The 26,386-nt window shown below is 48.8% G+C and overlaps 1 protein-coding gene across 1 annotated transcript; it reads left to right on the top strand.

The window, feature by feature from the left end:
• The first annotated feature begins 193 nt into the window (after positions 1-193).
• LOC115642042 (zinc finger protein 883-like) lies at positions 194-25,898 on the top strand. The gene is made up of 3 exons (XM_030545402.1): positions 194-314; positions 3,463-3,495; positions 23,791-25,898. Exons 1-3 carry the CDS (start codon positions 302-304, stop codon positions 25,386-25,388), a joined length of 1,644 nt encoding a protein of 547 aa, XP_030401262.1. The 5' UTR covers positions 194-301; the 3' UTR covers positions 25,389-25,898.
• The last annotated feature ends 488 nt before the right edge of the window (positions 25,899-26,386 follow it).

Raw genomic sequence — 26,386 nt, forward strand, 5'->3', positions numbered from 1 at the left:
ACCTTTTGCCGTTGAAGCGGCTCTTGATTTACATCTGTCTAGCCTATGGAAAGTGAGAGTGATTTTGATTGATGGCTTTGTTCTTCTAACGGCAACAGAGCCCGGCGGGAAATTTCCCCAGTGGGAGGAGAATAGGGCGGGCTGGCAGCCCCGGCCACCAATGACTTGCGGGAGGGCGGAGCAGCGCGTCCAATGCGGTCGGGAGGCGGGGCTGGGCAGCTGCCGTTGCCGTCTGTCGCAGGAGGCAGCCGCGGGCTGGTGGTGGGTGTGTGAGGGGAGAGCGGGACGTGGAGCTGCTGTCATGAGCTACTCAGGTGAGGCTGCGGGGGCCGGGCCCTCGGGGGTCGGCTGGGTGCAAGATGGCGGCTGCCCCCGTTTGTGGGGGGGTTCGGCGCTGCCCCTCCTCTCCTGTCCCTCACGGCGGCCTGCGGGGCCTACTCCGAGTTCTCTCCCCCCGCGCCCGGCGAAGGGTTGGCCCAGTCGCTCGCTCCCCCCTCCGTGGGGCCGGGGTGACGGTGGAAGGGGCCTGACCGTCACTTCCCACCCGCCTCATGAGCATAGGGCTTGTGGGGGTCGTCGGGCGGGTTCTGACCCCGACCCAGAGCACAAACAGGCCATAGCCCTGCAGGGGGTCTGCCGCCGCCGCCCCTGCCGCGACCCCTGCCGCCTGGCACAGGGCCTGAGGGGACTGGAGCTGGCACTGATCCTGATACACTACCGCAAACATGGCCTGGGCACCGGGGGTGGGGCTGGCCCTGGCCCCGATCCCTGCTGCATGCCATGCCCTGGCCTTTGGTGCCACTGCCCCCCCTCCACTGTATTGCATGGCACGGTACGGGGGTTGGCACGGGCCCTAAGGGGGGAGGGGGCCCTGACCCCCTGCTGCATGGCACAGCGCTGGCTTTGAGCCTCTGGTGCATGGCATAGTATGGGCCTGCAGGGGGACAGGTATGGAGTCTGGTGGGGTGTTGGTGCAGAACCCGTTCCCCTACCGTACAGTGTGGGGCCTGGTGGGGCACTGACCCCATACCCCTACTGCACAGCATTACAGGGGGCCTGTTACTCACCACACAGTGTGTTATGGAGCTTGGGTGGGGGTGTGTCTGGCACTGACACACACACCCATACATACCTCAGCTGCATTGTGAAGTACTGTGTGGGCAGAGCTGGCACTCACCAGTCCACACACACCACATAACAGAATTGCCTGGGGCCTGCCAGGGGCAGGGGGGATCAGCCACTGACACCCCTCACATACACCATCACCCATCTTGCATTACATGGATTTTGGACATATGGGAAGATATACAAGGGGTGGGGGACAGAGACACACCCACACTGTTGCACAGGCTCTGGTGGGATATAATAACCTGGAGGAGGCATTGGCAGTACTACTCTGCTATACATAACATTGAGTGGGCCTCTGGTGAGTGGGTATAACAACTAGAGGAGGAGCTGACATGCTTTTCCCTGTATGCAGTATTGCATTGGTATGAGTATGTGTGTAATAAATAATGAGGGAGTGGGAGACCGAGCACTGATAGTATTCTCCATCAGTTGTGAGTTTTGGAGACAGTGAGGGTAAAGGTGGAATTGATTGTACCCTTACCTTACTGTCACTGCATCGTCTTGGCAATTGTGGAAGAAATTTACACCGCTTCCTCGCATACACTCACCATTGCTTGAAGGAATGGGGTATAATAAGGGTGGAGAAGGTGATTGTGATATCTTTTCTCCTTTCTACCTCACACCATTGCATGGGCTTTGGGGGGCATGTAATCATAGAATATCAGGGTTGGAAGGGACCTCAGGAGGTCATCTAGTCCAACCCCCTGCTCAAAGCAGGACCAATTCCCAACTAAATCATCCCAGCCAGGGCTTTGTCAAGCCTGACCTTTAAAACCTCTAAGGAAGGAGATTCCACCTCCTCCATAGGTAACCCATTCCAGTGCTTCACCACTCTGAGTGAAAAAGTTTTTCCTAATATCCAAGCTAAACCTCCCCCACTGCAACTTGAGACCGTTACTCCTTGTTCTGTCATCTGGTACCACTGAGAACAGTCTAGATCCAGCCTCTTTGGAACCCCTAGTGATCCAGCCCATATTCTTTAACTTGCCGGCAAGAACACTGTGGGAGACCGTATCAAAAGCTTTGCTAAAGTCAAGGAATAACACATCCACTGCTTTCCCCTCATCCACAGAGCCAGTTATCTCCTCATAGAAGGCAGTTAGGTTAGTCAAACATGACTTGCCCCTGGTGAATCCATGCTGACTGTTCCTGATCACTTTCCTCTCCTCTAAGTGCTTCAGAATTGATTCCTTGGGGACCTTGAGTGTCTCTTGGAAAATAAATGCCCAGAATGAAATATTAAAAAAAAACCCAAAAAACTAAATAGCTCGTCCTTAGAAGAATGCGTGCAGACTTTGAAGCTAGATAAATGTGATGTGACACAAGGAATTGGTTGATTTTGCTAATTGTGGGTTGACTTTGGGAATTGGGTGCCAGAAATTGCCAGCTACTAACACAGACAGAGCAGGAAGGGTATGATGATGCAATTACTTGTGTGCAAAAGTGTGTGGTAAGAGGTGTGATGAGACCAGTGTCTTTACAGTACCCACAACAGGCCTCATACTGGGGTCCAGCTGTGGGGTTTGTTGGGGTGAGGGTTTGATGGGCCTGCCTAATAGGGGAGCCCCAGCTGCTGCTCCTGCCAGGATCCCTCCCCCATCAGCTTCTCTTCCCTATCCTGTCCTATCCTATCCCTTTCTTCACTGCCTCTTCCTCTCCCCACTGTCCCCTGCATCTGTCTCCCTCCCCTCACTCCTACATCCCATTCCTCCTATCCAATCCTGTCCCCCTTTCTTCCTCACTGCCTCTCCTCCCCCTCCACCACCCTTGCCATGATCCACCAGTGGCACTCACCATTGTATGGAAAACAGTATGGCTCCCAGCACACATAGAAGAGGGGTTTGACTGGCACCAGGACCCAGGAGGTGGAGTCAGCTAGCAGAAGGGGCACTCTCCATCATCTTGCAGAAATAGGTAGTGGCATGTGACCCCACACAGCCCTCTATGCCATGCTTCTTTTGGGGGGGGGCAATACCTACTATGTTAATGGGAGGGCCTCCCCCCCACCCCCCACCGGTGACTTACCTCTCTTCTGGCTGCTCCAGGCACCGAATACCACACGCCTCTACTGCTGCGACTTCCTTTTTGCTTCCCCATCCTTCTCTGCAGAGGACATGAATTCTGTATGCTCAGTGGTGCAGAATTCCTCCAGAGTAATATAGGTTTATCAAGCTCTGATCTCTTTTTAGGGGTAACCACGGTGATATAGTGAGGCTTATTTGGGTGCATTTGATGGTCAGATCTTAGATAGAATTGATTCTCCTTATGCTTTAGCTAGAACAGCTGGCATTACCATATCATTTGGGTTTTGACCACCTTTTGGTCTTTTTCTAGGTTATGGCAACTGGAACTCTGGGACAAACAGAGGCAAGTATAGTAAAATCTTAATACGTTATCATGAAAAAATTCATTAAATGACAATCAGTCAGAAAAATGATTATAAAATTGAAGGTTTTCACAACTCAAATCTGTTTCCACATGTCCAAATAATATCCTCTTAGGTCACACACAACTCTATTTCTGTCAGCATTGTAGAACCCATATAACTGTGACAGTCAAGTATGATGAAGTAGGAATGTTCTTAATGTGTCCTTTGAATACGGGTGGGGAGTATTGACCTGGGAAGGTTGCAGAGGAGTTTTGCTGGGACTGTCTGCATTGGAGATGGGATTCTTTCCTTGAGGGAGGGTACCTGAGCAGGTAACCTGAGAACCCAGGAAGGGGTTGGAGGCCAGGTGAAACCTCTGCCCGGGAAACTGGACAAAGGGTGGGGGAGGAGCCGAGGGTAGACTGAGTGAGATGTCTGAAGGGAGGTTCAGTTTGTATCTGGCTGGGAAAATGCAGGGGAGCCCAGATGGGGCTCTGGCCTCCCTGCCCCCCATCAAGGTGGACCTAATTGAGGGGGTCCTGTTGTCTGTACCTGCAAGACCTGCCTTGGTCTGTGTTCCTGTTGTCTAAATAAACCTTCTGTTTTACTGGCTGGCTGAGAGTCATGGTGAATCATAGGAAGCTGGGGGTGCAGGGCCTTGTCTCCCCCACACTCTGTGACAACTGGTGGTAGCGGTGGAATCTATTGCACCCCGTGGATGGCGCTTCCTGCAGTGACTGGGGCACAGTAAAACGAAGGGGGATTGATGGGGACCAGGTGTGCTGAAGAGTCAGAGAGAGATGGTTTCAGGGGGCAATTAATGCCTGGGATTGTGACCAGAGAGAAGGACTTTTGCAGTAACAGGGTTCCCCTGGGGACTGCAGCGAGCAGTCCCAGGGTGGAGGAATCTGCAGCTCGACCCTGGCAAAGAGGTGGTGACCTCAAGAAGGGCTGGCACACTAGGGGTTCTTCCTGGAAACCATGGAAAGCTGAGAGCACAGACTTGTAAGTGGCCAGCAGGAAGATGTATGCTAAACGCCTTAAGTGCAACCTGGTGGAGCTGTGCAGGCAGAGGGGGCTGCGCATTGGGAGGTCCACCAAAGAACAGCTGATTGCCTAGTTGGAGGAGAAGGATCGCTTGGATGAACTGATCCCTGTCCCTGAGGGAAGCAGCCCAGCGGACACAGCATGGGCCCTGGGGTCTGACCTGCCTGGGAGGGGTCAGACTGCTGCCAAGGACATCCCGAGACCCTTCCTACCTATGCCTAGGGGAGGGGTTGAGGGAAGCCCAGCAAATACCGTGGGCACCCTGACCCCAGTGGCCAGCAGGGGATCGTCTCGGTGGTGCTCCCCATCCCTGGAGCTGAGGCGGCTGGAATATGAGAGGCAGATGAGATTGAAAGAGCTCGAGTTGAGGCAGCAGGAACTGAAGCAGGAGTGGGAAGAACAGGGAAAAACAGAGGCAGCATGAGCTGGAGCAGGCCAGGCTGAGGAGCAGGGGGCCCCCCGACTGCAGTGCGGGGGGACCCAAGACTTCAAGGAGCTTTGATAAGTGCTTCCTGGCCCAGCGGAAGGAGGGGGAGGACATGGATAGCTTCCTAACAGCCTTTGAGAATGCCTACAAGATGCACAGGGTTGACCCTGCAGACAGGCTCCAGTTTCTCACCCCTTTATTGGACTCCACAGCCATGGAGGTGTACAGCCAAATGAAAGGGGCGGAGGCAGGGAACTACGAACTGTTCAAAAAGGCCCTGCTCCGCAAGTTTGGGCTGATTCCTGAGATGTACTAGAAAAGGTTCCAGAGTCAGCGTAAAACTCCTGTCACATACCTACAACTGGTCAACCAGATGCAGGGATATGTCCGCAAGTGGACAGCTGGTGCCCAAACTAAGGAGGACCTGCTTGACCTAATCATTCTGGAGCAACTGTCTGAACAATGCCCATCTGACCTGAGGCTGTGGTTGGTGGGGAAAAAAGCCAGAGAACCTGCAGCATGCAGGGCACCTGGCTGATGAATTTGTGAACAGTCGGGCAAGGGATAGCAGGGAGGAGTCCCAAAAGAACAGGCCTGCTACAGTGCAGAGAGAGAGTGACCCTGGGACATCCCACAGGGGAAACATGGAGACTCCCTCCCAAGGGGAACATCCAGCATCAGGGCCAACCAATCAGCTCAAGGGGACCAACAGGACATGGGCTGCTATTACTGTGGCCAGAGGCGCCACATACGGACCCAGTGCCCCAAGGTCAGGGATAGACTGAGCAGACCAAACCCACACAGGGTTAACTGGGTAGAGACCCAGACGGATGAGGGGCAGGCTTCCCAAGCAAGGGGGGCTGGCAGCTTATCAACTGCTCAGGAGAAAGGAGGGCCCTGGGCCAGTTCCTCTGGAGAGCTGGATGCCCCAAACGCAAGGTTTCCATTTACGGCGTGGGCGTGGGGTGCTCCCTGCGGAGCGATTGCCTTGTTTCCCCTGGAGGTGGATGGGAGGAAGGTCCAATGGATACTGGGAAATGGGCGCTGAGGTGACGCTGGCCCGGCCCGAGGTGGTAGCTCCAGATCGGGTGATGCCCAACAACTATCTGACCCTGACAGGGGTGGGCGGGACCCAATTCTAGGTGCCCGTGGTGAGGATACACCTGAAATGGGGGGCCAAGGAGGGCCCCAAGGAAGTGAAGGTGCACCCCCATTTGTCCACTGTGCTATTAATGGCGAGGGGGGACCTGGAGGACTGGCCAAGCAACCCCCAGGGTGCCCTGGTCGTGACCTGTAGCCAGAGCCGGTGAGAGGCACTGCACCCTGACCACAGGGAGGATACCTTGACCGAGGTGCACGGCTCTAACCCAGTGGGGAGGGAGTGCCCAGGGAAATGACTCAGGGAGGCTGCATCTTCAGACCCAGCCAGTGAGAAAAAGCAGGTCCCCACCCCTGTCCCAGCTGCTGAGCTCCAGGCTGAGTTGCAAAAATATCCCTCCTCACGGAAGATAAGGGATCTGGCCAACCTCGGTGCAGTACAGACCATGGGGAGAGGTGGCTGGAAAAGGTTCCTGTGGGAGAAGGGATTCCTGTAGCGAGAATAGGCTTCCCCAGGGGAAATGGAGTCATGGGGGATCAGGAGGCAGCTGGTGTTCCCCCCCGGAAATATCTCCACCAGCTGCTGTACCTGGCCCATGACATCCCCCTCTCAGGGCACCAGGGAATCTGGCATACCCAGCAGAGGCTGCTACAGAACTTTTACTGGCCTGGGGTCTTTATTACTGTCCCACAGTATTGCTGATCCTATCACCCTTGTCAGAGGGTGAGGAAGGCCTGGGACAAGGGGAAAATGGCTTTAGGACGCTTGCCCATCATAGAGGAGCCTTTCCAGAGGGTGGCCAAGGTCAAAAGGGGGACTCTTAACCAAGAGAGCCCAAATCACAACCCTCCAGACTGGAATGCTGGGAGAAGACCCAATCCCAGGTTGAACCCCAGGGTTATTGGAGTGACAAAAGGACATGGGCCGCATAAGCCTTCCCACATGCGGACTACGAATGAAATCGAGCACACTCGACCTAAAGGGGGCTGTGAAACTGGAAGGGCCTGGTGTAATTCTCACCAAGGAATGGGAGGGATGCTGGGGCATCCATGGGAATGTTGGTGGGTTCGAACTTCCCCAGGTCACTGGCTGAAGTGACCCTGCTCAGTTTGGTCTCTAAGGGGGGAAAGATGTGATGAAGTGGAAATGTTCTTAATGTGTTGTTTGAATACTGGGTGGGGAGTATTGACCTGGGAAGGTTGCAGGGGAGTTTTGCTGGGACTGTCTGCATTGGGGATGGGAGTCTTTCCTTAAGGGAGGATACCTGAACACATAACCTGAAAACCCAGGAAGGGGGTTGGAGGCCAGGTGACACCTTTGCCCGGGAAACTGGACAAAGGGTGGGGGAGGAGCCGAGGGTAGACTGAGTGAGATGTCTGGAGGGAGGTTCAGTTTGTATCTGGCTGGGAAAATGCAGGGGAGCCCAGATGAGGCTCTGGCCTCCCAACGGGGCTCTGGCCTCCCTTTCTCTGCCTCTCCCCCCGATGGACCTAATTGAGGGGGTCCTGTTGTCTGTACCTGCAAGACCTGTCTTGGTCTGTGTTCCTGTTTAAATAAACCTTCTGTTTTACTGGCTGGCTGAGAGTCATGGTGAATCATAGGAAGCCGGGGGTGCAGGGCCTTGTCTCCCCCACACTCCGTGACAACTCATGTCTTTACTCTTCTGCCTTGTGCATCAACAAAACCAGATATTTCTGTTCCCAGAAGTCAGCAGTTTGTATCCACTATCTGTTTTCCTTCAGTCTTTCTGTCTGATATCACTTCTCTGTGAAATGGCACTGAACATTAAAGTGCAGTCATAGCATGCTAGAAGACTGAATTTCTAGTTCTTGTACCAGAAAGACACGAAAAATGGCAGTGCATCTGCATTTAGACCTAAACTTGAAACAGGCCTGCCTTTGGAAATACTTGTCTTTTTCCAGAGGCCATGCTCACTGTGCTCAGACTAGTGTGATATGCCCAGCTGTATGGTAGAATCTCACTAATCTGCACACTTTAATTAGCATAAGGAAGCCTCTCTCCACTCCTCAAAGATTGATTAGCAGAGCAGCATAGTAGGTTTTTTATATCACTGACTGGTAGTTTAAACTGTCGTCCGTGTTGTACCAAGGATTTTATGACCTTTTTACTATCTTCAGAGCTAGCTGGAAAACTTTTTTTGTAAAAACCAGATATTATTTTTTCCATTTTTCAATCAACTACACCTCTACCCTGATATAATGCAACCTGATATAACACGGGTTTACATACAATGCAGTAAAGCTCTGACACACTGCTCTGAGCAGCATGTTAAGGGTGCTGGGCCAAGCTGGGGCAGAGGGTCTCGGGGCCGTCTGGGGCGCCCCCAGCCCTGTAGGGTCTAGGAGGCAGGAGCTGTGGGGGGGCAACTTTGGGGGCCCTGCAGTCCCGGAGTGGCCTGGGGGATTAGCAGGGGGCTGGGAGCAGCCTGCTCCACTTCCCTCACCCCAGCCCCAGCTGTGTCGCTTTGGGGAAGGGATCCTCCCCACACACCCACCGGCAGTGGCAGAAGTGGAGCAGGCTGGCCCCACGACAAAGGAAAGCAGAGCAGTCTGGGGCCGCGTCGCTCTGCTTCCTGCTGCAGGTGAGTACGGGAGGCATTCTTTCCCCAACCTCCCCGCACTCACCGGCGGCGGGAAGCAGAGCGCTGCAGCTGGGAGATGGTGGAGCAGAGCAGAGTGGAGTGGGCTGGGGCCATGTTGCTTTGCTTCCGGCCGCTGCCAGTGAGTGCCTGTCAAGGAAAGAGGAATATCCAGACAAGCCTATTTCTGCTCTTCTGGCATCTAGAAGTGTCAACCACCAGCACTGACTCAAAACTAGGACAAATTCCAGGAGCTGGCACAACAAGCCAAAGTGTCTCCAGCTAAGGCCCTGGTAGGAGGCAGGATGGGCCAATGATTCAGGCATGAGCTAAGGACTTGGGAGACCTAGGTTCAATTCCTTGCTCTGCCATGAATTTCCTGTGTCCTCAGACAAGTCACATCTCTGAGCCTCAGTTTCCCCATCTGTACAAAGGGGATAATAGCCCTACCTTGCCTTTCAGGGGTGAGGAGACTATACGAACCTTAAAGAGTGTGAGGTGCATTTCTAACTTACTCAGAGATAACTTTAGCTGACCCACTCTCCCATGGTAATAGTACCTTTAGGTTAAACATTGTTTCTCATCTTTCTAGAAAAGAGTTCTTTTTAAACAAAAAGTTAACTTTAATAGAAGCAATGGCATCTGGTAGTTGGGAAATAAAAGAATTAAAACAAATCAATCTTTGTAGACCAGTTTCTTAACAAAAAAAAAAGTCCATATCTGACATGCTAGGAAAAGGATTTGGACTGACAAATTAACCCAGAGGAACAGGGTTTGATCTGGGAAAGAGCAGCAACTGTAGCATGATACAAGAAAATGTCTTTAAGGTACTGCTTCAATGGTGCTTCACATCGGTCAGATTAAAAATAGAAATTGAATGGTGATAAGTGTTGGGGGAAAAAAATGATGAAAGAGGAGATTGTATATATGTACGGTGGAGCACTGAAATACAATTTGTAATAAATATCCAACAATTTGTGAAGTTTGGTTATGAAGAATCCTCTGATAATCCTTCTAGCAAAAATGGTCACACAAACAGAATGCAGAATTAATTTCTGATCTGCTAGTATCTGCTAAGCTAGTGCTAGCCTCCTATCAGGAAAATAAATAGTCCAGCTCAAGAGGACTGGTCCAAAATATGTGGCAGGTCATGGAAGAATTATGCACCAATTATATACTCAGCAAAACAAAGAAAGGACACTTAGATATTTGGTTATCATTTATTCAATATGCCAAGTACATTCTCCTGCAAAATATCAGTGCACCTGTCCAATTTTTTTTGAATATTACTATTTGATAGACAGGCCTGGCTTGTTCAATATGTGCAATCAGAGATTTCACTCTCTGTGATAAAATCATAGAACCCGTGTGTTGTGGGTATTGTAAAGAGACTCACTCTGTCAGTGGTCGCACCCTGTGAAATAGAGAGAGCGAGCTGATTTATTGTATGACTAGGTTGCTCTAAAGAAGAGCTCACTGTTGTAATGACTGTTTTGTCTCCAACGTTTACATGGCAGAGATTTGTAAACCTGTTAAACCTTCCTAAATAAATAGTTAGAGAAGATTGTGAGGGTCCGAGGAGGGAACATCTGTCCCTACAGTGGTGCTGCCATCAAAGGGCCTGGAAGAAGTTCTGTTCAGCACCTTGGAGTCTACAGGCAGAAGGTAAATTTCTTTCCACCAAGACACTTGTCAGGGTTCCCTCCCCACTCTGAACTCGGGGGTACAGATGTGGGGACCCGCATGAAAAACCCCTTAAGCTTATTTCTACCAGCATAGGTTTAAATCTTCCCCAAGGCACAAATTCCTTCCTTTCCCTTGGTATCGCTGCCACCACCAAGTGATTTAAACAAACATTCAGGGAGAGCCACTTGGAGCCCCACCTCCCTCAAAATATCCCCCCAAGTTTCTACACTCCCTTTCCTGGGGAGGCTTGAGAATAATATCCTAACCAATTGGTTACAAAGTGAGCACAGATCAACCCCTGTGGGTCCTAAGGACACTTAAGAACCTGATTATTTTTATCCTTTTTTTATATATATAAATTAAATAAACGTCTTTGAAAAACAATCATCTCTATAAAATCAGGATGGAAGATAACTTACAGGATAATCAGATTCAAAACACAGAGGATTTCCCCTCTAGGCAAAACTTTAAAGTTACAAAAACAGGGATAAACCTACCTCTTAGCACAGGAAAAATTCACAAGCTAAAACAAAAGATAATCTAATGCATTTCCTTGCTATTACTTACTATTTCTGTAATATTGGATGCTTAGTTCAGATATGGCTTAGGGAGATGTATTTTCCCTGCCCTGGTTCCTTGCTGACCCGGAGAGAACAAAGGAACACAAAACAAAGAACTTTCAAATCTGTAGGGGAAGGAACTTCTCCCCTTATTGGTCCTTTTAGTGAGGTGCCAGCCGGGTTATCTGAGTTTCTTAACCCTTTACAGGTAAAGGAGGGATTAACCCTTTACAGGGTAAGGAGGTATTTTATGCTACCCTTAGCTGTATGTTTATGACAACACTAATGAAGTCACCCTGAGGAAGTGCTTAATCTACTTCCGCTTCCCCCTCCACACAAGAATGGGGCTAATCCCTGAGGTCACTGAGCAAACTATCTTCTGGGAATTGTCACTTACAGGGTCTCTCCTTGGCCAGGAGACTCGCAGCACTTGGAACCCTGTCCCTGGAAGCACAGCACTGTTCCTCAAATGCAGAAAAGGAAATTGGAACAAATGTGGATTTGTCCCTATTCGACAGTCAGCAGGGAAGAGTGCACCAAACGGTAGAGCACAAGTTAGAGGTGCAGGGATCCCAAACTCACAAGACTCAACGCTCCTCTTATCAACCCATGCCACCTACCTGCAGAAATCAAGAAAGCTTCCAACGCCTCCATCTCCAGACAGGAGTGCACCACCTTTCCTGGTAAGTGCCCAGAATACATCCCTCAGGTAAGGAGGACAGTGCAGATCCTGGATCTAAAACCAGACAGAAAAATATCACAGACTAATACAAAGCCCTTATATCTGAGTGAGCCCCTAAGTTACCAGTCTCCCTGATGTTGTAGAAGAGCTTGGGGGTGGGGATCTGCCACTCAGTGGATTTCCCGGGGGAGAGGTGTCTGGGATCCACCACTTAGTGGATCTCTCTCTAGGAGGCCAGAAGAATCTCTGTAAAGCGCTGCTCTTGGTCTGTTTCCAACTGAAAAGACCATGGAAACCTGGCCAGTAAACACCTGTCAGAGATGCTGTCTGTCTATCTGGTCCTGCCTCAGCACAGGGGGCTGGACATGGTGAATTCTCAAAGTCCTTTCAGCCTGACATTGTTCTTGATCCTGAATTTTCAGTCTTCAGGACAAGGAAGGTCCTAGACTCCTCAGGACAATGGGGCCATTCAGATAATGTCTGTTATATAATAAACCACAGGACTTTCCCATGGCTTCAGTTTATATTGTATTATTAAAAGCTATAGTGCATTGTCCTCATCTTTGGCTGGGAGGGAGCATGGGCATTAATAGCAGGGATAAGGAAGAGACAAGAGAAAACAGAGGGCAAATCAATATCTTAGATATATGTATACTAATGTGAGAAGTATGGGGAATAAGAAGGAAGAACTTGAAATGCTAGTTAATAAACACAACTGTGACATAGCTGGCATCATAGAGACTTGGTGGGATAATACGTATGAGTGGAAGGGTACAGCTTGCTCTGGAAGGACAGGCAGGGAAAAAAGGCAGGAGATGTTGCCTTATATATTTAAAATGTATACACTTGGACTGAGTTTGTGATGTTAATAGGAGACAGACCTTTTGAAAGTCTCTGGGTAAGGATAAAGGGTTAAAAAAACATGGGTGATGTCATGGTAGGGGTCTACTACAGACCACCTAACCAGGAAGAAGAGGTGGATGAGGCTTTTTTAAACAACTAACAAAATCATCCAAAGCACAGGACTTGGTAATTTTGGGAGACTTCAACTACCCAGACATCTCTTGGGGTGCGGGGGTGGGAGGAACACAGCAGGGCACAGATTATCCAAGAAGTTCTTAGAATGTATTGGAGACAATTTTTTATTTCAGAATGTGGAGAAATCTATCAGGAGAGAAGCTGTTCCAGTTTTGATTTTGACCCATATAGAGGAACTGGTTGAGAATTTGTAAGTGGAAGATAGCTTGGGTGAAAGTGATCATGAAATGGCAGAGTTCATGATTCTAACGAATGGTAGGAGGGAAAACAGCACAATAAAGATAATGGATTTCAAGAAGGCAGACTTCAGCAAACTCAGGGAATTAATAGGTAAGATCCCATGGGAAGCAAGTCTAAGGGGAAAAACAGTTCAAGAGCGTTGGCTGATTTTCAGAGAGACGTTATTAAGGGCACAAGAGCAAACTATCCCACTGTGTAGGAAAGATGGGAAGTGTGGCAAGAGACCACCCTTGCTTAACCAGCAGATCTTCAATGACCTGAAACACAAGAGTCCTACAAAAAGTGGAAACTAGGTCAAATTACAAACGGTGAATATAAACAAATACTGCAAGTATGTAGGCCAAGGCACAACATGAGATTCAACCAGCTAATAACAAGTAAAGGGTAACAAGAAAACATTCTACAAATACATTAAAAGCAAGAGGAAGATCAAGGACAGGGTAGGCCCATTGCTCAATGAGGTGGTGGTGGGGGGAGACAATAACTGAACATGTGGAAATGGCAGAAGTGCTAAATGACTTTTTTGTTTCAGTTTTCAGCAGGAAGGTTGGTGGTGATTGGACATCTAACATAGGGAATGCCAGTGAAAATGAGGTAGGATCACAGGCTAAATTAGGGAAAGAACAAGTTAAAAATTACTTAATCAAGTTAGATGTCTTCAAGTCACCAGTGCCTGATGAAATACATCCTAGAATACTCAAAGAGCTGACTGCAGAGAGATCAGAGCCACTAGCAATTATCTTCGAAAAGTCATGGAAGAGGGGTGAGATTTCAGAGGACTGGAAAAGGGCAAATCTAGTCCCAATCTATAAAAAGGGAAATAGGGACAACCTGGGGCATTACAGACCAGTCAGCTCAACATCAGTACAGTAACTCCTCATTTAATGTTGTCCCACTTCACATTGTTTCAATGTTACATCCTGCTCAATTAGGGAACATGCTCATTTAAAGTTGTGCAATGTTCCCTTATAACGTCGTTTGGCTGCCTGCTTATAAGATTCTGTGGAAGAGGAGCGACTGTACAAGAGAGCATTGCACAAGTTCCGCTTCTCCACTCCTCCCCTTCCCTCCCAGAAAGTCCTAAGCACCACCAAACAGCTGTTTGGTAGCACTTAAGACTTTGTGGGGGAGGGGGAGGGATATGGCGTGCTCTGCATAGGAGGTGGAATGGGGGTTGGGAAGAGGCAGGCCTGGAGCATTCCCAGCAAAGTCTGAGCCTGTTCTTCTCTGGGGAAGCTGAGGCTGCTGCTGCAAAGGTGCTTCCTAGTGTCCTTGCCTGCAGCGGGCTGTGCCTGTGTGGGGTAAGCCGGGGCACTTCCCAACCACAGTACAGTACTGTACAGTATATAATGCCTTTTGTCTGCCCCCAAAAAATTTTCCTTGGAACCTAACCCCCCGCATTTATATTAATATTATGGGGAAAATTGGATTCATTTCACATTGTTTCGCTTAAAGTTGCATTTTTCAGGAACATAACTACAATGTTAAGTGAGGAGTTACTGTTCCTGGAAAGATAATGGAGCAAATAAACAATCATTTGCAAAACACCTAGAAGATAACGTGGTAAGCAACAGTCAGTATGGGTTTGTCAAGAACAAATCATGTGATGCCAATCTAATAGCTTTCTTTGACAGGTTTACAAGCCTTGTGATTAGGGGGAAAGTATAGATGTGGTATATCTTGACTTTAGTAAGGCTTCTGATACTGTCTCATGTGACCTTCTCATAAACAAACTAGGGAAATACAACCCAGATCAGTGGTCCCCAAACTTTTTACTTCAAACTCCCCTCTTACCGCTGTCCACATCTTCCCCCCCCCCCACACACACACACAGCTGGGCGTTGGGGCTGAGGCTGGAAGCAGGGCCACAAGCGGAGCCCTGGCTAGGGGCAGAGCTGTGGCCGAGCCAGGGGGTAAGGCCAGGACTGCAGCTGTGGGCAGAGCCATGGCCATGGCTGGGGGGCAGGGCCAGGACGAAAGCCACAGCTGTGACTGGAGCAGGGCTGGGGGCAGAGCGAGGCTTGGTAGCATTTCCTCACTGTTCCCCTTGGGGCTGTCCCTGGACCCTGCCGCACCCCCATCAATGTTCCCCTTCTTCCCTCCCCCCAGGAGCATGCCTCACAATTTGGGGACCACTGATCTAAAGGAAGGTTACCTTAACTAGGCTGCCCCATAGCAGCGGAGGGCAGAGCTGCAGTATAGGGGCACAGAATGATTGCTGTCCTTTATCATTAAAAAAAAGTGCTATATGGAAGAGTTAGCAGGAAAGTTGCACCAAGCACTAAGCCCCCAGCAGTGTGTCACCTGCAGCATGGTTCTTGTTTTGTTCCCTACACTGCAACAGAAGCCCAAACAAAATAAACATGCCTGCATCATGCCCTAGCGCTTCCCACTAAAGCAACTTCCCAGCATCTTCAACTTCATGCACAACACCTCTCCATATCAGTCCTGCTACCAGTGGGTCTTGTGGGCTTACTAAAAAACTCAGAGGACTAAGGAGCCCATCTCTGCCACCCAGCCTTCCTGGGGGCTCCCAGCCCCAACCAGTTATGATTATTTCCCCTACCACAATTCTGGGACTGAGTCAAAGGGTAAAAGGTGATTTGTGAATGGCACCCAACAAGTCAACCTCCCCACTACACAACACTCCTCCTTCCCACAATCTGTTTTCTCCCTCTTCAAAGAACCATCACAGCCCCCAAAATAGTTCCTCCAATTCTCTTTCCCTGTGGAAAACCAATTCCTGCCACCACACAATATACTCCAAAAATCAGTTCCCACACTCCCACCCCCACAACAGAATAGCCTCTCCTTCCCACCAGCCAATGATTGCCATGATCAGTTCTGTCTCCCCCTCCCATAGGACACCAGTTGTCACAAGTCTTGCAATATTTGGTGCTTTTCCCCCCAGAGCCCCAGCTTCTGGAGTCACAAGACTGAGTGAGAACAGCAACACCCTTTATTTAAAAAAAAAGATGAGGCCTCAAACTAGGTCAACCTAGAACTTAGGTCAACCTAGCTACATCGCCCAGGGCTGTGAGAAATTTTGCACTCTGTGGGACATAGTTAGATCAACCTAACAGCCACTGTAGACAAAGGTAGGTCGGAAGAATTCTGTCATTGACCTTGCTACTGGCTCTTAAGTGTGGTGATGGAGAAACACCTTCCATTGTTCTGTCTACATTACAGCAGCAGGGGTGCAGTGCTTGTAGTATAGACACACCCTAAGTCTCCAGCTCTTCATGTTGTGGACTAATGCTTAGAAATGTGACCCAAGTGTAACCTTAAAGGCTCAAAAGCAGAGAAAATGAAGCCAAAAATGTATTACTTAATCATGATTTTTCAACCAGAAGCATGTGGGTTTTTTGAGGTCTGATTCATAATTTTTGAACATGTGGGGTTGTCAACACTGCAATCTCCCCTTCCCCAAACTCAAATCTCTGGATTCATCAATTCTGACCCCTGCTCCCTAGATCAGTGCTCCCACATTCAGTGTTGTCTCCCTCCCTCCTCCAAAACAAGAGCACGTCAAGGTGGATGAGATAATATCTTTTATTGGACTAACTTCTGTAGTTGAAACAGACAAGCTTTGGAGCTTTTGCAGAGCTCTTGTTCAGACCTGGGAAAGGTGCTCAGGGCAGGTCTACAATGAAAACATATGTCATCAGAACATAAGAACAGCCGTACCGGGTCAGACCAAAGGTCTGTCTAGCCCAGTATCTGTGTACCGACAGTGGCCAATGTCGGGTGCCCCAGAGGGAGTGAACCTAACAGGCAATGATCAAGTGATCTCTCTCCTGCCATCCATCTCCATCCTCTGACGAACAGAGGCTAGGGACACCATTCTTTACCCATCCTGGCTAATAGCCATTTATGGACTTCACCACCATGAATTTATCCAGTTCTCTTTTAAACACTGCCATAGTCCTAGCCTTCACAACCTCCTCAGGTAAGGAGTTCCACAAGTTGACTGTGCGCTGCATGAAGAACAACTTCCTTTTATTTGTTTTAAACCTGCTGCCCATTAATTTCATTTGGTGACACCTAGTTCTTGTATTATGGGAATAAGTAAATAACTTTTCCTTATGCACTTTCTCAAAATCGCTCATGATTTTATATACCTCTATCATATCCCCCCTTAGTCTCCTCTTTTCCAAGCTGAAGAGTCCTAGCCTCTTTAATCTTTCCTCATATGGGACCCTCTCCAAACCCCTAATCATTTTAATTGCCTTTTCTGAACCTTTTCTTCATGCTAGAATACCTTTTTTGAGGTCAGGAGACCACATCTATACACAGTATTCGAGATGTGGGCCTACCATGGATTTATATAAGGGCAATAATATATTCTCTGTCTTATTCTCTATTTCCTTTTTAATGATTCCTAACATCCTGTTTGCTTTTTTGACCGCCTCTGCGCACTGCATGGACATCTTCAGAGAACTATCCATGATGACTCCAAGATCTTTTTCCTGACTCATTGTAGCTAAATTAGCCCCCATCATATTGTATGTATAGTTGGGGTTATTTTTTCCAGTGTGCATTACTTTACATTTATCCACATTAAATTTCATTTGCCATTTTGTTACCCAATCACTTAGTTTTGTGAGATCTTTTTGAAGTTCTTCACAATCTGCTTTGGTCTTAACTATCTTGAGTAGTTTAGTATCATCTGCAAACTTTGCCACCTCACTGTTTACCCCTTTCTCCAGATCATTTATGAATAAATTGAATAGGATTGGTCCTAGAACTGACCCTTGGGGAACACCAGTAGTTACCCCTCTCCATTCTGAGAATTTACCATTAATTCCTACCCTTTGTTCCCTGTCTTTTAACCAGTTCTCAATCCATGAAAGTACCTTCCCTTTTATCCCATGACAGCTTAATTTACTTAAGAGCCTTTGGTGAGGGACCTTGTCAAAGGCTTTCTGGAAATCCAAGTACACTATGTCCACTGGATCCCCCTTGTCCACATGTTTGTTGACCCCTTCAAAGAACTCTAATAGATTAGTAAGACACGATTTCCCTTTACGGAAACCATGTTGACTATTGCTCAACAATTTGTTTTTTATGTGTCTGACAATTTTATTCTTAACTATTGTTTCGACTAATTTGCCCGGTACCAACATTAGACTTACCGGTCTGTAATTGCTGGGATCACCTCTAGAGCCCTTTTTAAATATTGGCGTTACATTAGCTGACTTCCAGTCATTGGGTACCGAAGCTGATTTAAAGGACAGGTTACAAATCTTAGTTAATAGTTCCGCAACTTCACATTTGAGTTCTTTCAGAACTCTTGGGTGAATGCTATTGGGTCCCGGTGACTTGTTAATGTTGAGTTTATCAATTAATTCCAAAACCACCTCTAGTGACACTTCAATCTGTGACAGTTCCTCAGATTTGCCACCTACAAAAGCCAGCGCAGGTTTGGGAATCTCCCTAACATCCTCAGCCATGAAGACTGAAGCAAAGAATCCATTTAGTTTCTCCGCAATGACTTTATCGTCTTTAAGCGCTCCTTTTGTATTTCGATCGTCAAGGGGCCCCACTGGTTGTTTAGCAGGCTTCCTGGTTCTGATGTACTTAAAAAACATTGTGTTATTACCTTTGGAGTTTTTGGCTAGCCGTTCTTCAGACTCCTCTTTGGCTTTTCTTATTACACTCTTGCACTTAAGCTGGCAGTGTTTATGCTCCTTTCTATTTGCCTTACTAGGATTTGACTTCCACTTTTTAAAGGAAGTCTTTATCTCTCACTGTTTCTTTTACATGGTTGTTAAGCCATGGTGGCTCTTTTTTAGTTCTTTTACTATGTTTCTTAATTTGGGGTATACATTAAAGTTGGGCTTCTATTATGGTGTCTTTAAAAAGCACCCATGCAGCTTGCAGGGATTTCACTTTGGTCACTGTACCTTTTAACGTTTCTTTAACTAACCCCCTCATTTTTGTGTAGTTCCCCCTTTTGAAATTAAATGCCACAGTGTTGGGCTGTTGAGATGTTCTTCCCACCACAGGGATGTTAAATGTTGTTATATTATGGTCACTATTTGCAAGCGGTCGTGCTATAGTTACCTCTTGGACCAGCTCCTGCGCTCCACTCAGGATTAAATCTAGAGTTGCCTCTCCCATTGTGGGTTCTCGTACCAGCTGCTCCATGAAGCAGTCATTTAAAGTATCGAGAAATTTTATCTCTGCATTTCATCCTGAAGTGAAATGTTCCCAGTCAATATGGGGAAAATTGAAATCCCTCACTATTATTGGGTTCTTAATTTTGATAGCCTCTCTACTTTCCCTTAGCATTTCATCATCACTATTACTGTCCTGGCTAGGTGGTCGATAATAGATCCCTAATGTTATATTCTTATTAGAGCATGACATTTCTATCCATAGAGATTCTGTGGAACATGTGGATTTGCTTAAGATTTTTACTTCATTTGAATCTACATTTTCTTTCACATATAGTGCTACTCCTCCCTCTGCACAACCTGTTCTGTCCTTCTGATATATTTTGTACCCTGGAATGATTTGTGTCCCATTGATTGCTCTCAGTCCACTAGGTTTCTGTGATGCCTATTATATCAATATCCTCCTTTATCACAAGGCACTCTAGTTCACCCATTTTATTATTTAGACTTCTAGCATTTGTGTACAAGCACTTTAAAAACTTGTCCCTGTTTATTTGTCTGCCCTTTTCTGATGTGCCAGATTCTTTTTTATGTGACTGTTTATCATCTGATCTGGCCCTTACATTATCCTCTTCTGTCCTCTGCTCCTGACTATAACCTGGAGATTTTCTATCATCAGACTCTCCGCTAAGAGAAGTCTGTGTCCGATCCACATGCTCCTCTGCAGCAGTCGGTTTTCCCCCATCTCCTAGTTTAAAAACTGTTCTGCAACCTTTTTAATGTTTAGTGCCAGCAGTCTGGTTCCACTTTGGTTTAGGTGGAGCCCATCTCTCCTGTTTAGGCTCCCTCCATCCCCAAAGTTTCCCCAGTTCTTAATGAACGTAAACCCCTTCTGTCTACACCATCATCTCATCCACGCATTGAGATTCTTAAGCTCTGCCTGCCGTCCTGGCCCTGGCATAGCTCTCTCTTTGTGAAAAGTGCTCACCCGTGGGAGACAGGGTGTTCTTGTCTTTTATCATTTGTCTGTGGGAGTTCATTTGAGAGTGTAGTGTCTGTCTGGTTTCACCCACATGGCTGTTATTGGGGCAGTTAGCGTACAGCCCACCCTCATCTGCTTTGTCCCTCGCCACCATGCAAGTGGCCCAGACACCACAACTTGTTCCCATCTCTTGACCAGAGGCTATGACATTGCAGGCAGGGGCAGGTGTGAGGCATCCAGCACCCAGATCTGTGTAAAGGAGAATCCCTTCCAAGACTCTAGCCAGCAGCTGCATCAGCAGGGACTTTTAAGCACTGATGCCATCACAGGGACTGCTCCAGTTCTAGATATTCTCATCCCTCTGCTGATTGGCTGCTGGCTTTAGACTCTTCCCTCATGCCCTCACTCTACCTGCTCCCCTCAATGCTCCTTGCCCCTTAGTTCACCCCTGCCTGCCTTAGTGCCTCCCTCAGCCAGCCACCCCCACCCTGTCATACATTTAATGTCGATAAATAAAAATAGAGCAAAAAAACCCAATACTGCATTATAACCTAACTAACCCTATTTATACTCCAAGGTATTTGGAGAACAATTGTGCTAGGTGATCCAATCTCAGTTTGGGGTCTCTAAGCAAGACACAAAACATCATGGTACTAACTTGATATTAGCAAACCATCACTCTGATCGTATTCAAGATCACTTCCCTTAATGAGCTTCCTGTTGTTTGTTTAGGCTCTGATTCTACCAAGATTTATGCAAATACTCAATTTTCAGCCTACATGGTGTGGGAAGTTTTGGCAGGATCTGGGTCTTCACTTGTAAGCTCTCCAGAGCACAGACTATCTCAACAGCTGCCAACTTTGGTACCGCTCCAGGTGCAACATTTTATAAAAGTTATGTCACTGGTTAATTTGCATGCAATCATAAATTCCACCTTAATGCTGAATCCCTACAATTTTTAACTATGTATTTGTCATGTAAGACAGGAGAGAGAGGACACATTTCCTGAGCGTAGTGTCTGCTTTTATTTTTTTTTTTTTAAATATTTCTAGTCTTTGTGGCTGGGAGAAAAGCTGGATTCCCCTCCACCCCCTTATGGAATGAGAAATGCTACAGTGGGGAAGGCGTAACTAAATGGTTTGGGGGAGTGCGGGGGAACACCCAACAACAGCCCTGACCTCTAAATGCTTCCTAAAGCCATCTTTTTTAAAAGTTACCCACACATTCCAAAATCAAGCCTTTAGGGGGTCATGTTTTGACATTGGTGACTTCTGTTGCTCTTCTTCAAGCCCCAGCTCCTGGAGTCCAGTGATCACAGAGAAATCTCAGCTTTTACTTTAACCAGAGCAAGTGTCTGGCCCTGGCATTTGCTGAGAAGCGCTGGAGAACCAGTCCTATGTGCACCCTTAAAGGCTCAGGCAGCAAGGGAAAGCCCCTAGTATTGCTATGTGATAAAGCGGTGGGATGGCTGGCCCGGGCTGTGATGGGAAAGTGCCCCATGATGTCCTGCAGGAACAGGGAACACGGATTGGCCCGGCCCGCCACACAGCTGGGAACAGGAGCGATACAACCACAGAGTGGCTGAGTCCTCCAGCAGCTAGAGAGACTCAGAAGTGCCCTGTGCGGGGGGGGGGGGGGGGGGAGCATGTTAATGAGAACTTTCATCCGAACTGGGGCCAGGCTGAGGGGCTCCCTGCACTGCCTGCACAGGGTGAATTGGGGGCTACACCTCCAACTCAGCCAGCCCCAGGGCAGTGAGGGGGGATGCACTGCCCTGCAGGGACCTCAACCCAGCTGCCCCCAGGGCAGCATGGGGGGCATGCCCTGCAGGGACCCCCAACCCAACCAGGCTTAGGGCAGTGAGGGGGTTGCACTGCCCTACAGGGACCACCCCCAACCCAGCTAGCATGGGGGTTGCACTGCCCTGCAGCACCAGGGGTGATGTGAGGGTGCACAGCCTAGCTAGGTCCCACAACTCAGCCAACTCCAAGGCAGCGTGGGGGAAATGTACAATTCAGCAGGGCTATCCTATGCAACCCAATCAGCTAGCTGTATGAGAATGGCAGCTGCGCGGGGGGATGCACAGCCCAGTAGGGTTACCCCACCACAACCCAGCCAACTCCAGGGCCACAATGGGAGGAATATGCATAGTCCAGCAGGGCTCCTAATCTAATTCTGGGGGTGCACAGCCCAGCAACCTGTCACCCCATTCTGCCTGTTGCCCCATTCTGCCTTATAAGCCAGTCAGTCAGCTCGCTCCATGGCAGCCCGGGGAGAGGTAATATTGAAACAAGATCAAGAATAAACTCTTCCATGATGCCTTTGTTAAAATCCACCCAGTGACAATTGGGAGGAAAGGGGAACAGCAAAACATAATATTTGGGGGGGGGACTAGAAAGAGGAATTTGAAAGAAAGATTTGCTCTTGAACGTTTAAGAGCACTCATGTTACAGGTGTTCTGGGACTTGTAATACCTATGGCTCATGTGTTGACAGGCTGAGAGAAGGGCCTGCTCAGATTAGAAGGCTATAAAAGCCAAGTCACTGTGGTAATGGGAGAAGGAGTTCTTTTATGGGGTGAACTTGGGGGGAGCAGCTCTGACTTTATCAATCCCACCTGGATTTTTGGTGATAGTCCCTCGCTTCATCTGTGCTCTCTGTTTTACTTCAGCTGCTCATCGGCTCTCCTTGTCTCTCCCCTCCAGACATGTTTGGGCAACACAGTGCTTGGTCTGTTTTGTGTAGGAGGTTCAAATCACTCCTCCATCACCAGGGGTACAGTTGTGCCTCAGTTTCCCCCTTCAGTGACTATTGTTATCCCCAGTTACAAGTATTCAAAAACTGTCAGCTTTTCTCCCCCCCTTCCCCCCCCAATACCATGAGTGACTTAAAAAACATGAGATTTAAGAAAACAAACCTAGGTTTATCTTCCTTCTTGGTTTTGAACCTTCAGGCTGCACACAAGCAGTTTACAAGCAGTTCTTTGCAGCCATGAGCGCAGGAAACCTCTCTGAAGAATTAAAGCTGAGATTCTCATGCAGTCTCTTAATTCCAGCCAGGAGGGCTTTAAGGCAGACACGAAATGTCACACAATAGAGGTCACTGGAGTTGGCAATATTGTGTGTCTCTCTCACACACCCACCCACCCACCCACGCTACAGTTCCAAAATAGCTTGACGTCCCAGGTCCTGGTTTTATTCATGGCCCAGAATATTCCAATACTTGGCATAGGACACCCTCTTCCAGTTCCAGCCACACTTTATCCTTATGCTACTAGACTACAGTCTGCAGACAGTCCAGCCTCCCTTGGATCACAGCTGACCTTCCACCTCTCAGCTACAGAGGCTCCCCTTAGCCCTCCCACTGGTCTCTGATGACAGCCCTTTCATTTCACTGAGCTGCAGAGAACTGTTAGCTTTCTCATCAGTGTATGGTCATAGTTCCAGGCAGCTTCCTTCTCCAAGCTCTTGCCAGAAAAGACCTAACAGCCCCAGCTACTCACCACATAAAAGATTCCTTTCTCAAATGCCAAGCTGCTGTAGCAGTAACATCTGTCTAATCCCAGCAGGCCTTGCTTTCTGCCTACCATGACTGGGGCCTAGGCCCAACAATTCCCAGAATGCCTGGCTTTAAAGAGATAGAGGTCCTGTAATAAGCATGCCTTAAAGGGCCAGTACTCTCTGTTAGGTCCAACAGTAAACCTTTTTTGCAAATTCCCCTTTCCATTTTGTCCCTTCAAAAATTCTTGTGATGCAGTTCCTCTTTCCTCCCAACCCACAGGGCAAATAAGTGATTGCATGGATTCTCTTATTTCAGCAGATGGGATCATGAGTGAGAAGGAAGTGGAGAGCCCTCTGCAGGGAGGTCCTGAGGAAGGGGCTAAACCCAAAGGGAACATCACCCAGGAAGTCGGCTTAGATAGTCCTGGCGGGTCGGAGTTGCTGGGGGGAAACGACAGAGAGCAGCAGCTACTGGGCAGATCCCCCCTCTGGGGGAGAGGGCTCCAATCCAAAGAGAAACGCTACAACTGCACTGACTGTAACAAGAGCTTCAGCCAGAGCTCCCACCTCATCCGGCACCAGGGCACCCACACGGGCGAGCGCCCCTACAAGTGCTCTGACTGTGGGAAGAGTTTCACCCAGAACTCCAACCTTGCCCAGCACCAGCGGGTACACACAGGCGAGCGCCCCTACCAGTGCCTCGACTGCGACAAAAGCTTCACCCAGAGCTCCCACCTGACAGAGCACCAGCGCGTGCACCAGGGTGTCAAGCCCTACAAGTGCACCAACTGCAACAAGAGCTTTAGCCAGAGCTCCCACCTCCTGCGGCATCAGGGCACCCACACGGGTGAGCGCCCCTACAAGTGCCCTGACTGCGGGAAGAGCTTCAGCCAAAACTCCAACCTGGTGCAGCACCAGCGCATCCACACGGGTGAGCGTCCCTACAAGTGCGGAGAGTGTGGGAAGAGCTTCAGCTGGAGCTCCAACCTCATTGAGCACCAGCGCGTGCACACGGGCGAGCGGCCAGACAAGTGCCTCGACTGTGGGAAGACCTTCACCCGCAGCTCTGCGCTCATCCAACACCGACGCATCCACAAGGGGCTGAGGCCCTACAAGTGCACGCAGTGTGGGAAGAGCTTCAACAAGAGCTCCCACCTCATCCGGCACCAGGGCACCCATGCCGCTGGAGAGCTGCCCTGCACATGCACCAGTTGTGGGAAGAGCTTTACCCGGAGCATCCAGCAGAGGCCACGGCCACACCACTGTGCTGAGTGTGAGACACGCTTCTCTCGCATTGCTGGCAGCCAGCTACGAGCTGATGTGGCAGTGAAGCCCTACAAGTGCGGGGAGTGTGGTAGGAGCTTCGGGCGTAGCTCGTACCTGGTGCAGCACCAGCGCATCCACACGGGCGACAGACCCTACAAGTGTGGGGACTGCGGGAAGGGCTTTGGGGTCAGTGCCCACCTCACCCGGCACCAGCTCAGCCATGCAGGTGACCGGCCGTACCGATGTCCCCAATGTGGAAAGACCTTTGGGGAGAGCACAAAGCTGCTGAGCCATGCAGGTGAGCGTCCCTACCAATGCCCTGACTGCGAGAAAAGCTTCTGCAAAAGTTCCCACCTGGTCAGCCACCAGCGTACCCACACTGGAGAGCGGCCCTACCGCTGCACCATCTGTGGCAAGAGCTTCTGCCAGAGCTCCCACCTCATCCGGCACCAGGGCACTCACACGGGGGAGCGCCCCTACAAGTGCTCCAACTGCGAGAAAAGCTTCACCCAGAGCTCCAACCTTGCCCAACACCAGCGCATCCACACAGGGGAGCGCCCCTACCAGTGCACTGATTGCGGGAAGAGCTTCAGTTGGAGCTCCAACCTCATAGAGCACCAGAGAACCCACCTAGCACAGAAACCCTGAACATGGGGCGGGCCAACGTGTCTGTTTGCTGAGCAAGCTCCCAACGCTGCAGTAAACAGCATGGGGCCAGCAGGACACTTAATGGGAGAAATTACCAAGTGTACAATGCCAAAGACTAGAAACCCTCCTTCCCACTGCCAGAGGCGGCTGCCCGTCCCAGCCTCGCCTGTTGCAAGATCCGGGAGATGATGCCACTTGCCACAGGAGCTAAGGAACCTGTAATAAGGCAAGTCTAAAGGGGTCTAACATATGCATTCTTTCAACCTCATATGGACAGGCTGTCTGCATAGACTGGCAGACAGAATGCAGGCCATTTCAGTCCCATGGGCAGCTCCCTAGCATTTGTTCCTTTTTGTCTATTCTGGCCAGACTCCGTCCCAGGATTTTAATTCCTGTTGGGTACCTAGATTCTATTCCCATTTTTTAAAATTTGCTTTTAATACTGTATTTCCTGTTGTATTGCAGTCTCTCTCCATATGAAATAAAACCTGCTCCAGCATACCCATTTTCCATCCTAGTGTCCCATTTCAGATGCTGTGTCTTATAATAGTTGTGTGTCTGTCTAGCCTGCAGCTGTGATTTATTATGGGTTCTCCGATCAGTGTTCCCACAAAAATTTTTCTTGTGATCATTGAAGATGCAGCTGCTCTTTTCAGGGGGCAATATTTAGTCTAAGATCCCATGGCATTTGCTCATAGACTGGCTTTACAGCTGTTTCCATCCCACCTTGTCAAGACTAGAATATTGTTCTTAAAATTTCCTCCATTTCATAGATTCTAAGGCCAGAAGGGACCATTGTGATCATCTAATCTGACCTCCTGTTTAACACAAGCCATACAATTTCCCTGAAATAATTCTTCCAGCACAGCTTTTAGAAAAACATCCAGTCTTGATTTAAAAATCATCAGTGATGGAGAATCTACCACAACCCATGGTAAACTGTTAATTTTCTCTCTCTCTCTCTCTCTCTCAAAAATTAATGCATTATTTCCAGTCTG

This window comes from Gopherus evgoodei, unplaced genomic scaffold (genome assembly GCF_007399415.2).
Source record: "Gopherus evgoodei ecotype Sinaloan lineage unplaced genomic scaffold, rGopEvg1_v1.p scaffold_37_arrow_ctg1, whole genome shotgun sequence".
NCBI lineage: Eukaryota > Metazoa > Chordata > Testudines > Testudinidae > Gopherus > Gopherus evgoodei.

Excerpts from the sequence above, each read along its gene's own strand:
- LOC115642042 (XM_030545402.1), top strand. Across the intron at positions 3,496-23,790 it reads GAACTCTGGGACAAACAGAG|CAGATGGGATCATGAGTGAG; the intron begins GCAAGTATAGTA and ends CTCTTATTTCAG.